The sequence below is a fragment of the Mesoplodon bidens genome (genome assembly GCF_964165515.1).
Source record: "Mesoplodon bidens genome assembly, chromosome: 18".
In the NCBI taxonomy this organism is placed as follows: domain Eukaryota; kingdom Metazoa; phylum Chordata; class Mammalia; order Artiodactyla; family Ziphiidae; genus Mesoplodon; species Mesoplodon bidens.
Genome location: NC_138175.1, coordinates 34,767,578 through 34,781,667, shown reverse-complemented (window position 1 = coordinate 34,781,667; position 14,090 = coordinate 34,767,578). Strand labels below are relative to the sequence as shown.

General features: G+C 41.9%; 1 protein-coding gene across 2 annotated transcripts in view; it reads left to right on the top strand.

Annotated features, from left to right (window-relative positions):
- Window positions 1-124: 124 nt before the first annotated feature.
- The window catches only part of TENT4B (terminal nucleotidyltransferase 4B), a 59,983-nt gene continuing 46,017 nt past the window's right edge, over window positions 125-14,090 (top strand). For both annotated transcript variants that reach the window (XM_081215503.1, XM_081215502.1), the window contains exon 1: window positions 125-832. In XM_081215503.1, coding sequence (XP_081071629.1) covers window positions 201-832 — 632 coding nt within the window. In that variant the 5' untranslated portion in view covers window positions 125-200. The remainder of the gene's footprint in view (window positions 833-14,090) is intronic.

Here is a 14,090-nt window from a genome sequence, read left to right as displayed (position 1 = left end):
CGGCGCCGGCCGGGCTCACAGCGCGACCGCGCCGCCCGCGGCGGGCCGGGAGCAGCAGCAGCAGCAGCAACAGCAGCAGCAGCAACAGCAGCAACAGCAGCAGCAGCCGCCGAGGCCGGGCGTGCGCCTGAGGCGCGGCGGCGGCGGCGGCGGCCCTGCGGGCAGCCAGGAGGGGCGGGGGCAGCGGCCGCCGCCGTTTGATGGATCCGAGGATCGCCTGGTTCCAGCCAGAGCAGCTCGGACCGTCCAACAGTCTGTGGATGCAGATCTGGGAGACGACCCAGGGACTGAGGAACCTCTACTTCAACCACCACTGTCACAGCAGCGGCGGCGCGAGCGGCGGCGGCGGCGGCGGCAGCAGCACGGCCACCGGCGGGAGCGGCAGCAGCACCGGCAGCCCGGGCGGCGCGGCCCCGGCCCCGGCCCCGGCCGGCATGTACCGTTCCGGGGATCGCCTGCTGGGCGGCCACGCGCTGTCGGCAGAGCAGCGGGACTTCCTGCCCCTGGAGACGACCAACAACAACAACCACCACCACCAGCCCGCGGCCTGGGCCCGCCGGGCTGCCGCGGGCCCCTCGGCATCCCCGTCCCCCTTGGCGTCCTCGTCCCCGCACTCCTCGGCTGCCGTCCCCGCCGCGGAACCCGCCGACCCAGCTTCGGGCAGCAGCAACAAGAGGAAGCGCGACAATAAGGCCAGCACCTACGGACTCAACTACAGCCTGCTGCAGCCCAGCGGAGGGCGGGCCGCGGGGGGCGGCCGGGCCGACGGCAGCGGGGGCTTGTACAGCGGGACCCCGTGGAAGCGGAGGAACTACAACCAGGGAGTCGTGGGGTGAGTGGTGGCCCTGCGGCCTGGCGGCCTGGCCCTTGCACACGCGCAGCCGGGCACACGCCCACAGAAGGGGGATTGGGGGGGAGCCTGGGTGAGGCCACCCCCCTCTGCCTGCTTTCTTTACTGGTCCTCAGGGGGCTGATGGCCATCCCTCCATCCCTCCGCCATCCATACCTTCTCCCAACCTTCGTTAGCGGTTCACAGCTTTCCCCCCTCCCCCTCAGCTCCACGCCTTTTCTGGACATCCCCTCAGCCATCCACACCCTCCCCTCACCTCCCTTAGTCATCCACATCCTCCTTTTTAACCCTCCACACCTTCCCTGGACACCCACCCCCCCCCGTTATCCATCCACTCTTTCCTCCCATCCCCCCTAGTCAAAGACACCTTCCCTCTATTCCTTCTCCAGCCCTCTAGCCCTCCCCACCCTGCTCCCCATCATCACACCCCAAAATGAAGTCGCTTAGCACAGGCAAATCATTCATTCCCTGAGAACGTTCCTGTGTTAGTGCCTTTTGACGGTACAGGACTTGGAGGTGCTTTCCTTGCCAAGAATAGAAACATCCAGAAAGCTCCTCCCCCTCCCCCAATCCCAAACAGGAATCGTGTCAGCCCTGAAAGGCTTTGCCTGCTATTGACCCTTTGGCCCATCTCTTTATTTTTTATTTTTAAAACTTTCCTATATTAGCGATGCCTTGCTTTGTGGGAGTGAGGAATGGGGTGACAGTTAAGTTTAGGCTGATGAAGATGGTGAGCTCTTCTTCTCAGACGGATAGAACTTTCTAGGAGTTCATGGTCCTTGGCCCCAGTTTCTCCCTGTAAAGTTGTCATCCTGGCAGAGACAGCCAGTGCTTTTCATTCTAGGGGGTAACTTTATGCTAATGAATGAGCGTTGCACCACTAATGACTTTCTGTTTAAAGTTCAGCTGTTACAAAATGGAATCTTACCTGACCCCTAGTGAATTATGTACATAAACAGGAACTGTTTCCAGCTAGATTTCCCTTCTGGAAGAGCCCTTGTGCTGGAATAGATTATAGAGTCTTTTAAAAAATGTTTTGTAAAATAAAGCTTTTGGGCCGTGTGTGTGTGTGTGTGTGTGTGTGTGTGTGTGTGTTTAGCTTGAGTATGGAGAATGAGCTTTAAAATTGCTTTTCATTTTTCAGATCCTGTTTTACATTGTGGGCTACAGTAGGCAAATGAAATCACCATTAGTAGTCCCTTGTGAAACCTTTTCTTAGATTCATCCATTCAGATCTGCCCTGCTTTGGCAAGCAGAGAGAGTTCTGTGTACCTTTTTGAAGGTCTGGGTAAAATGAGTTGGTGGGTTCCATCTGCTTCTAGTGGGCTGGTGTCTGCTGTATGCTACTATTACAACTCCCACCTTTTATGGAAAATGCAGTCAAGCATTTTAGGACTGGCATTGGGGTACATATCAAACCTGTCCTCACTTTCCAGAGGGGAACCTTTTTGGGTTTAGTCCTCTGTTGCTAAGCTTCAAGGGCGCTCTCCATGGTCATCTCGTTTTAATAAAAGGCTCATGGTTCCATCCTGTTAGCATTTCCAAGATGAAGCATAAACCTGTGGTTTAGTGACAAGCAAATTGATATTGAGGGATTCTGGTAGTTTCATTTCACAGGAATAAGCTCCAGTTAAGTAATCACTGTAAACTAAAATCTTGAAGTTCCCTAATTTCATTTTACTGAAGCTTCTGCATATGTATGTAGCAATGATACATTATAAATCCAAAATGCTGGCTGCCTCTCTTTTTGGTAGATTAGAAATTCTCCTCTCTTTTACTTGCTATTTAATGTTGAGGATACTGTAAAAGGCTCACATTTGAACTTAGGTAGAAGCAAGATGTTCTTGTTCCTGATTCAAATATTATGTTGTCCTCAAAGGGATTAAGGAGAGGAATTTCCATTTCCCAGAGGGATTACTGTTTAAAAACTGATTGTAAACCTGTCTTAAAACTGCTTATCACTTCATCCTACTTTCCATTCTTTTGCCTCCTTCTTTAGAGGATGTCAAGAGTTAAATTTAAAAAATTTTATTAAGCGGTTCCTAAGAGTGTTTTTGCAAAAGTGTCTGGGTGCTTAAAAATTCTTCTTGTGATTTATGGATCCTTATTTCTTGACTTTTACAAAAGTTTTGCTTTTTTTAATACAGGTATTTTAAAAAATCTGATTTCAGAGTGCACCTCAATGTTACGCTATTCTGAGATTAAATATAGTAAAGCTATTCCAAGTTCTTGGGATGACTGACATTTAGCTAACAGATTAACAAATCGTGGTGGTCCCTGGCCTCTGAACTGACATGACTGTCCAGATAGCGAGAGGAAGAAAAAGCACATGAACAGTGGACTGGAACTGTGGGACAGCTGTATACACACTCTGTCTCACATGTTTGATCTCTCTGTGTTCTTTGTTTTGACCAGACTGGTTGACTTATTCCCTGAACACTCCAAGATCCAGTTCAAAATCCTGACTTTGTTGCCCAGGTTCATAATTTTTTTGGTTCTTCCTCTGAAATCTTGTAGTACTTGTTTCATGCTCTTGGTATAGCTTGCTTATGTTTGATTTTCCTTTTATGTATATGTTTTCTCTTACCCACTAGATCACTAGTTAAGATGAAATTTCTTTCTTTCTTTTTTTTAAATTGAGGTAAGATGGAAATTTCTTAACTGTAGAGTAAGATATTTGGATTTCATCCTGAAGTCTTCATGGTCCTGTTTCAAAATTAAAACTCACCTGGGCTTACCATCTCAGCCTTCTCTGTGTACCCCAGATCCAGGGAGTTTGTTTGCTTTTCTTTTATTTATTTATTTATTTATTTATTTGCGGTACGCAGGCCTCTCACTGTTGTGGCCTCTTCCGTTGCGGAGCACAGGCTCCGGACGCTCAGGCTCAGTGGCCATGGCTTACGGGCCCAGCTGCTCCGCGGCATGTGGTATCCTCCCGGACCGGGGCACGAACCTGCGTCCCCTGTATCGGCAGGCAGACTCTCAACCACTGCGCCACCAGGGAAGCCCTCTTTTTTTCTTTATAAAGTTGCTTTCATTTATTCTGTTTCTTGGAATTCATCCCCTTTCAGCGCTGGCTATGGTGTAGGACGAGTCCACCTGCTCCTTCTGGTTGTCCATGAAAATGAGCTTTAAGCCCTTTGCTTTTCAGAGATTTAATTGTTGATCATAATGGAGAAAGAGGAGATGCCAAAAGGTAGCAAACATGGGAAACTTTTGGAGATTCAGAGTCCTTGGTCCTGAGTCCAGGTGTCCAGAAACTTCTTGTGGAAGGTGCTTGGTGCTTGTCCAAGCTCATGAGGATAGGCTTGTGTTGGCTGCACTGCCAAGTCTGTAGATATTTTTTCAAGGCTTGGATGACTTGTTCAAAACAACGTTTTAGAGTATGAATTTGACTGTGGGACATCAAGAAGTCCCTGGTGGGAAACTTGGGTTTAAGGAATAATTTCTTGAACTGGGATGATGGGTATGGGAATGGGAAGGAGTGAATGTGAGAGGTACCACAAGGTAAGAATGGAAAAGATTCTGACTCCCTTCATGGATTTAATAACAACTTTGAATATGAGTTACTAGGGTAATGTTAGTGTTATTGTTGAAAATAAGGGTTATGACTGTTGGTTTGGAGCAAAAGGTATGGTGATGTTTAGATAGAACTGTCTAGCAGGGAGATGAAATTTTGGGGCTGAGATACAGTCATCTTTACTGCAGTGGGGCAGTGTCCTTTCTTATGTGTGTTGTACACTGTATCATAGTAAGTCCGAGATGTTGACGCTATTCTTCGGCACTGGCCTTATGGCCTCTTTCTGACTGTTTCTACACAATATGATCAGTGGGATTGGTGTTAGTGCTGGGCTCCAAAGCGAGCAGGCAGATTAACATGAAACCATTTAGAGGCCTTATTCCAAGGGTTTGCTCTAAGTATAATTTCTGTGCATTTGCAAATGTAGCCCACAGTAATTCTTCAGTGAACTAGGATCTTCAGGTTATTGAATTTTACTGCATTTGGGTGTTTAAATGTGCTTTCAAGGAGACATCAGGTTTTCTGCAGTGTAGTTTCTACACTAACAACATAATTCATATTTGAGAATTTCAAATCTAGTATACTGTGTTCAACTAAGCTGCTTCCATGCCACAACTCATCTTCTGTCTGAAATCTGTGACAGTGAACACTGTCACACCGTCAGAATCATTGGCATTTTAGCGTGTGGAATTTTCTTCAACACCCATTAAGTTTTTAGGTGCCGAAAGGCAGAAAGAAACAATGACTAGAGCTTTTTGGAATCTACCGGGGGGTCACACAGAAGGTTTAGTTTTTTTCTGGGAAGGAAGCATGGGAAAGGGATACTAGGAAAGTCTAAGGCAGGGAGGAGGAGGGAGTGTGTGTTACAGCAGTTCTGGTCCTGGTGTAGTAGATGGCCTTACATCACAACTTCTTCCATGAAACCGCTACCAGTAAATCCTAGTGTTAGGAGTCCAGAAGGGTCAATGGGGAGAAAATTTCAAGGGCTCCCTTGCTGGTATTGGACTGGTCAGACAGTTGTGGTTGGGTATTCTTATACCTGAGAAAAATTTAAGCCACTTTTCTATGGAAAGTAGAAAAGCAAGGTGTTGTATGATTTTACTCAGCTTTCTTTTTGTCCTTTAGAGTAACATTTAGTGGAGGAAACTATTTCAGGATCACACCCACTGCACTGGAGACTGTATGTATTAATCATTTATACACACATAGGTATGGAGTAGTCTTGAAGGGGCTGTAGGCCAAAGAGGATGCTCATCTGAAGAATTAGGGTCCAGTTCCCAGCAGCTGGTCTGAGACTCCTATTTTGCCTCTCTCCTACAGAGCTGGCTGGACAGCTCAGCCTACTTCAGGGATTCAGAGGATGGCCAGTAGAGTGTTCTTCCTAACCCTCTGAATATTTGTTAGGGACTCAGCTGATACAGAACACCAAAAAGACTTTGAATTCATTTTTACCATTTTTAACATGGCAGGAAATTATTTTTTTCTAAGAGAATATTTAGCATAGTTGAGGATGCCCTTGAACTAGGCTTTTCATTAATTTGAACCCAAACAGCAGGTGTTAATTTATTTCCATTCTATAAGTTACTTAATGATATTAGAGACTTTTTTTATACTAAGGGCTTTGGGTTATGTGGAAATCTGAGTTAAAGATTTTGGGAAAAAGCTGAATGTGGAGCTGTTTTTGTTGTGTACTGGCTCCTTAATCACTTGAACGGATTCAGACTATGGAAAAGAATCTTGCCATGTGCATAAGAGATTTCATGTAGTATCTGGTAACTGAACTCTGGAATTCTAGCTCAAGTCATGCTTTCTGCTAAAATAGTTTGAATAGTATACAGAAACCTGTGTTTTCAAATTAGTTGCTTTATTAAAAGTGGTCTATAAAATAAAAGTGCTCATGGAGCCTTTTTACCATGTTCCATACGCTATGTTAAACCTTTTGTATTTCTTATATTAACCTTCTCATGCATAGCCCCATCTAATTTTTAAAAACTATTTATTTTGAAATATAGATTCACAGAAAGTTGCAAAAAATAGTACAGAAAGATCCCACGTTCCCTTCACCTAGTTTCGTGCAGTGATAACATCTTACATAAGTATAGTTTAATATCAAAACCAGGCAATCAACATTGTTGTAATCCATAGCCTTATTCAGATTTCACCAGTCTTATGTGCACTCATTTGTGTAGTGTGTATGTGTTTAGTTCTGTGCAATTTTACATGTGTAGATTTGTGTAACCACCGCCACCGTCTTTAAGATGCAGAACTATACCGTCACCTCAAAGATCCCTCATGCCGTCCCTTTATTTTCATGCACACACCCCCTCATCTCTAACCTCGGAACAACCACTGATCTGCTCACCATGTTTATAATTTTTTCATTTCGAAAATGTTATATATGAATGGAATCATAGAGTACTTTACTTTGACTTTTTTCCATTTACCATAACTCCTTTGAGTTCTTTCCAAATTGTTGCATGTTTAATAGTTCCTTCCTTTTTAATGCTGAGTAGTGTTCCAAAATTTGGGTGTACCACAGTTTGTTTAACAGTTTACCTGGTGAAGGACATTCCGGAAGAGTTATATGGTTTTTGGCTATTGCAAATAAAGCTGCTATAAACATTCACGTAGTACACATTTTTATGTGAATGTAAGTTTTCACTTTGGGGGGAATAAATGCCCATAAGTGCTGAGTCATTTGGTAAGCACATGAAACTGCTAAACTCTCTTCTAGAGTCGCTGTATCACATTACATTCCTACCAGCAACGTATGTGAGATCTGGTTTCTCTGCATCCTCGCCAGCATTTGGTATTATTACTGTTTTTTATTTTAGCTGTTCTCATATGAATAGCAATAGTTTATTATGCTTTTGTCATATTAACCTTCTCATAAATAACTCCACCTAATTTTAACTTTAATTTTTATTTTAAAAACTTCTTGGCAGTATTGAGAATGTCTGCAATTAAAAATCTCTAAGTAAAATTGACTTAAAAGGGCCTTACTTTTCGATTTGCTTTGATTTTATGCTTAGCAATATTACTTTAACTCTTTTATCGTTGAATTACTTTACAGTGTTTCCTTTACATGTTGCTTTTTCTTAGAAACTAGTATGAAGTAGAGCTTTATTTTCATTTTCTAAAAACATATAAAAGGATGACTTCAGAGTTGATTTCAAAATTTAGAGTCCTTCCTTTCATATGCTATGAATAAACTTTATTTTCTGTTGGCTTGGCTATATTTTGGGGACTAAACCCTGTGGTTAGTGGTGATTTTTTTTTTAATTAATTTATTTTTTGGCTGTGTTGGGTCTTTGTTGCTGCACGCGGGCTTTCTCTAGCGGTGAGAGGGGCTACTCTGTTGCAATGTGCGGGCTTCTCACTGCAGTGGCTTCCCTTTGTTGCAGGACATGGGCTCTAGGCGTGAGGGCTTCGGTAGTTGTGGCGCGCGAGCTCAGTAGTTGTGGCGCACGGGGTTAGTTGCTCTGCGGCATGTGGGATCTTCCTGGACGATGGCTCGAACCCATGTCCCCTGCATTGGCAGGTGGATTCTTAACTTTTGCGCCACCAGGGAAGTCCCTAGTGGTGATTTTTTTTGTTGGTGGTGGTAGTAAGGTTTTTTTTTTTTTTTTTTTTTACGGTATTTTTACATCTGAACAGTGCCTTCAGACTGCGTAGAATAAATATATTATCTTCATATCTATGCTAGAATAAACCATGTTTCATTGGAACCATTTTCTGGACTGAGAATAAGGACCTGGTCTCTTATCTTTCTCTTACCAGCCCCTCGAAGTCACTGTTTTGATTTTTGTCAAAATAACATAACTTTTAGCACTGTCAAGTTTGTATTATAAATTGTAAATTTATTGTATTGTAAATTTCTGCCAAAGCAAGAGTAAGGATGCATTAGGACTGTGGTTGTGGAGTTTTAAAAGTTATTTTCTAGTAATTTGGATTTAATAAAGTGTTAGCTCTGTGATGAGGTTTTAAATTTGATGTCTCTCTCTTTTTTTTTTTTTTTGCGGTACGTGGGCCTCTCACTGTTGTGGCCTCTCCCGTTGCGGAGCACAGGCTATGGAAGCGCAGGCTCAGCGGCCATGGCTCACGGGCCCAGCCGTTCCGCGGCATGTGAGATTCTCCCAGACCGGGGCACGAACCCGTGTCCCCTGCATCGGCAGGCGGACTCTCAACCACTGCGCCACCAGGGAAGCCAGATATCTTTATTCTTAAATTTAGTTATTCACCCTTGGTTTTCTTCTTTGTTTGAGGTGTTAATACCACTGTTCCTTAGAATACTTGTTTTTTGGTGTTTTTTTTTGGGCCGTGTTGGGTCGTTGTTGCTGCGCGCGGGCTTTCTCTAGTTGCAGGGAGCGGGGGCTACTCTTCGTTGTGGTGCATGGGCTTCTCATTGCGGTGGCTTCTCTCTTTTTGTTGTTGTTGCAGTTTTATGTTTTTTTAACATCTTTATTGGAGTATAATTGCATTACAAAGGCGTGTTAGTTTCTGCTTTATAACAGAGTGAATCAGTTATACATATACATATGTTCCCATATCTCTTCTCTCTTGCATCTCCCTCCCTCCCACCCTCCCTATCCCACCTGTCTAGGTGGTCACAAAACACCTAGCTGATCTCGCTGTGCTATGTAGCTGCTTCCCGCTAGCTATCTGTTTTACGTTTGGTAGTGTATATATGCCGATGCCACTCTCTCACTTTGTCACAGCTTACCCTTCCCCCTCCCCATATCCTCAAGCCCATGCTCTAGTAGGTCTGTGTCTTTATTCCTGTCTTACCCCTAGGTTCTTCATGACCTTTTTTTTTTTCTTAGATTCCATATATATGTGTTAGCATACGGTATTTGTTTTTCTCTTTCTGACTGACTTCACTCTGTATGACAGACTCTAGGTCCATCCACCTCACTACAAATAACTCAATTTCGTTTCTTTTTATGGCTGAGTAATATTCCATTGTATATATGTGCCACATCTTCTTTATCCATTCATTCGCTGATGGACACTTAGGTTGCTTCCCTGTCCTGGCTATTGTAAATAGAGCTGCAATGAACATTTTGGTACATGACTCTTTTTGAATTATGGTTTTCTCAGGGTATATGCCCAGTAGTGGGATTGCTGGGTCGTATAGTAGTTCTGTTTGTAGTTTTTTAAGGAACCTCCATACTGTTCTCCATAGTGGCTGTATCAATTCCCACCAACAGTGCAAGAGTGTTCCCATTTACCATTGCAACAAAAAGAATAAAATATCTAGGAATAAACCTACCTAAGGAGATAAAAAGACCTGTATGCAGAAAATTATAAGACAGTGATGAAAGAAATTAAAGATGATACAGATAGATGGAGAGGTATACCATGTTCTTGGATTGGAAGAATCAACATTGTGAAAATGACTCTACTACCCAAAGCAATCTACAGATTCAATGCAATCTCTATCAAACTACCACTGGCATTTTTCACAGAGCTAGAACAAAAAATTTCAAAATTTGTTTGGAAAAACAAAAGACCCCGAATAGCCAAAGCAATCTTGAGAACAAAAAATGGAGCTGGAGGAATCAGGCTCCTTGACTTCAGACTATACTACAAAGCTACAGTAATCAAGGCAGTATGGTACTGGCACAAAAACAGAAATATAGATCAATGGAACAGGATAGAAAGCCCAGAGATAAACCCAGGCACATATGGTCACCTTATCTTTGATAAAGGAGGCAGGAATATACAGTGGAGAAAAGACAGCCTCTTCAATAAGTGGTACTGGGAAAACTGGAAAGGTACATGTAAAAGTATGAGATTAGGTCACTCCCTAATACCATGCACAAAAATAAGCTCAAAATGGATTAAAGACCTAAATGTAAGGCCAGACACTATCAAACTCTTAGAGGAAAATATAGGCAGAACACTCTATGACATAAATCACAGCAAGATATTTTTGACCCACCTCCTAGAGAAATGGAAATAAAAACAAAAATAAACAAATGGGGCCTAATGAAACTTCAGAGCTTTTGCACAGCAAAGGAAACCATAAACAAGACCAAAAGACAACCCTCAGAATGGGAGAAAATATTTGCAAATGAAGCAACCGACAAAGGATTAATCTCCAAAATTTATAAGCAGCTCAATAACAAAAAAACAAACAACCCAATCCAAAAATGGGCAGAAGACCTAAATAGACATTTCTCCAAAGAAGATATACAGATTGCCAACAAACACATGAAAGAATGTTCAACGTCATTAATCATTAGAGAAATGCGGTGGCTTCTCTTGTTGCGGAGCTTGGGCTCTAGGTGCGTGGGCTTCAGTAGTTGCAGCACACGGGCTCAGTAGTTGTGGTACGTGGGCTCAGTTGCTCCACGGCATGTGGGATCTTCCCCGACCAGGGATTGAACCCGTGTCCCCTGCATTGGCAGGCAGATTCTTAACCACTGCACCACCAGGGAAGTCCCAGAATACTTGTTTTTAAAATCAATGTATGTTTTATATACTACTAATAAGTGCTAATTGTCAAAAAATTAGAAAATACAGCTAAACCAAAGGAACAAAAAATAGCCCCTATAATACTAGTACCAGGACATAACTATTGTTAGCATATTTTGTTGTAGATATTTTTATAATTTTATAGTTAGTAAATATATTTAATCTACTTACTATATTTCCTTTTTTCTGCCTATCAATATGGACTCCACTATGGGTATACTTAAAATTTTTTCCAATTTAAAGAAAAAAATTTTTTGAATAACAGAAGTTTATTCTCTCACAATCTGGAGGCCAGAACTTAGAACTGGTTTTTATCTTAAGATTGTTTTCTACTTTGGGAGAAGGGTATCAGACTATTGTGGGCATACTTTTTTGACTTAAAAAAATGTATTAATATGACAAATATCTTGCATATGAAATACATTTCTACAGCATTTAAACATACCCCATTACCTTTAGTATGACTCTGTACCTACCGTGTGTGGACATGGTATTCCAGTGATTGAATGCACCTTAATTTATTTCACCAATCCCCAGTTGAACATTTAGTTTGTTTCCAATCTTTTGTTTTTTAAAAGACATGTTTTTAGCTAAGCCTGTGCCACAGTGAGGATTATTTCTTCTATTTTTCTACTTATTTTTACTGAGGTAAAATTCATATGCTATCATATTCACCCTTTTGAAGTGTACAATTCAATGGCTTTAGACCATTACAAGATTGTGCAACCATCACAGCTATCTAATTCCAGAACGTTTTAATCACCACAGAAAGAAACCCTGTACCCATTATCACTCCACTATCCCCTTCCCCTTCAGATCCTGGAAGCCTCATACAGACTTTTTGTCTCTGTGGATTTATGATTCTGGACATTTCATAAGAATGGAATCATATAATATGTGGCCTTTTGTGTCTGGCTTCTTTCACTTAGCATGTTTTCAGAGTTCATTCGTGTTGTAGCATGTATCAGTACTTCATTCCTTTTTATGCCTAAATATTCCAGTATATGAATATACCACATTTTGTTTATCCATTTATTAGTTGATGGACATTTGGGTTGTTTCCACTTTTTGGCTATTATAAATAATGAACATTCATGTACAGATTTTTTTTGTGAACACGTGTTTTCATTTTTCTTGGGTAAATAACTTGGGGTGGAATTTCTGGGTCATATAAAGTGGCTATAATATTTTTCATTCCCACCAGCAATGTCTGAGGTTTCCAATTTCTCCATGTTCTTGTCAATACTTTTTATTATCTGTCTTTTTGATTATAGCCATCTTAAGGAGTGTGAAGTAGTATCTCATTGTGTTTTTTTTTTAATTTATTTAATTTATTTTATTTTTGGCTGCGTTGGGTATTTGTTGCTGCGTGTGGGCTTTCTCTAGTTGGCGCGAGCGGGGGCTACTCTTCGTTGCGGCGCGTGTGGTCTTCTCATCGCAATGGCCTCTCTTGTTGCAGAGCACGGGCTCTAGGTGCGCGGGCTTCAGTAGTTGTGGCGCGCGGGCTCAGTACTTGTGGCTCGTGGGCTCCAGAGCGCAGGCTCAGTAGTTGTGGCGCACAGGTTTAGTTGCTCCATGGCATGTAGGATCCTCTCCGACCAGGGCTCGAACCCGTGTCCCCTGCATTGGCAGGCGGATTCCCAACCATTGCGCCACCAGAGAAGCCCCCATTGTGGTTTTGATTGCATTTCTCTAACGACTAAGGGTGTTGAGCATCTTTTCATGTGCTTGTAGGCTGCGTGTATATCTTCTTTGGAGAAATGTCTATTCAAGTTGCTTGCCCATTTTTTCCTAGTGGACTTTTTATTGTTTATGGTAAGAGTTCTTTATATATTCTGGATTGTAGACCCTTATCAGATAGATGATTTGCAGATATTTTCTCCCATTTTGTGGATTGTCTTTATATTATCTTGATATTGTCCTTTGAGGCACAAAGTTTTGTTTGTTTGTTCTATTTTATAAATTCCAATATGTCTATTATTTTTTTTCTGTTTCTTGTCCTTTAGGTGTCATATCTAAGAAACCATTGCCAAGATCACAAAAATTGACCCCTATTTTGCCTTTTAAGAGTCTTACAGTTTTAGCTCTTAAATTTAGGTCTTTGATCCATTTTGAATTCACTTTTGCATGTGGTGTGAGGTAGAGGTCCAAGTTCATTCTTTTGCCTGTGGATATGAGGTTGTCCCAGCACCATCTGTTAAAGACCATTCTTTCTCCATAAATTGTCTTGCCACATGGTTATTTCTTGAGGATAAAGTTTTAGATTGGAGAATGTTTATATCTTTTAAGGCTTTTGCCAAATTTTCCTGTGGAAAGATTGGATCAGTTTACCCTTACATTAGCAGTGTGCAAGAGTCCGAATTTTCCCTAAACCTTCACCAATGCTACATGTTACAAATAAAAGCAAATACCAATACAAAAGAAAACATTTTTTGCCAATTTTATAGGTAAAAAATAGTATTTTACTGATTTCATTTGCACATGCCTTCACATTAATTGGCTATTTATTTTTCTTTTCAATTTCTTATTTCCCTTGCCTATCTTTTTTTTTATTGGAGTATAATTGCTTTACAATGTTGTGTTAGTTTCTGCTGTACAATGAAGTGAATCAGCTATATGTATACCTATATCCTCTCCCTCTTGGACCTCCCTCCCACCACCACCCCCCATCCCACCACCACCCCGCATCCCACCACCACCCCGCATCCCACCACCCACCCCCATCTCACCCATCGAGGTTGTCACGGAGCACTGAGCTGAGCTCCCTGTGCTATACAGCAGGTTCCCACTAGCTATCTGTTTTACATGTGGTAGTGTTTTTATGTCAAACCTAATCTCCCAATTCATTCCATCCACCCCTTTTCCCCTCTGTCTACATGTCCGTTCTCTATGTCTATGTCTCTATTCCTGCCCTACAAATAGGGCGTTTGTACCATTTTTCTAGATTCCACATATATGCGTTAATACACGATATTTGTTTTTCTCTTTCTGGTTTACTTCACTCTAGGTCCATCCACATCTCTACAAATGACCCCGTTTCGTTCCTTTTTCTTGGAGATGTTTGTCTTATTTATAAGAGCCCTTGTTCTGTCCTATTACAAATACATGTAATTTTTAATTCTAATTTTATGATTTATAAATAGCTTTTATTAGGATATGATTTATATATAATAAATTCACCCATTTAAATTGTACAGATAGGTGACTTTTGGAAATATATACAGTTGTGTGACCACAACA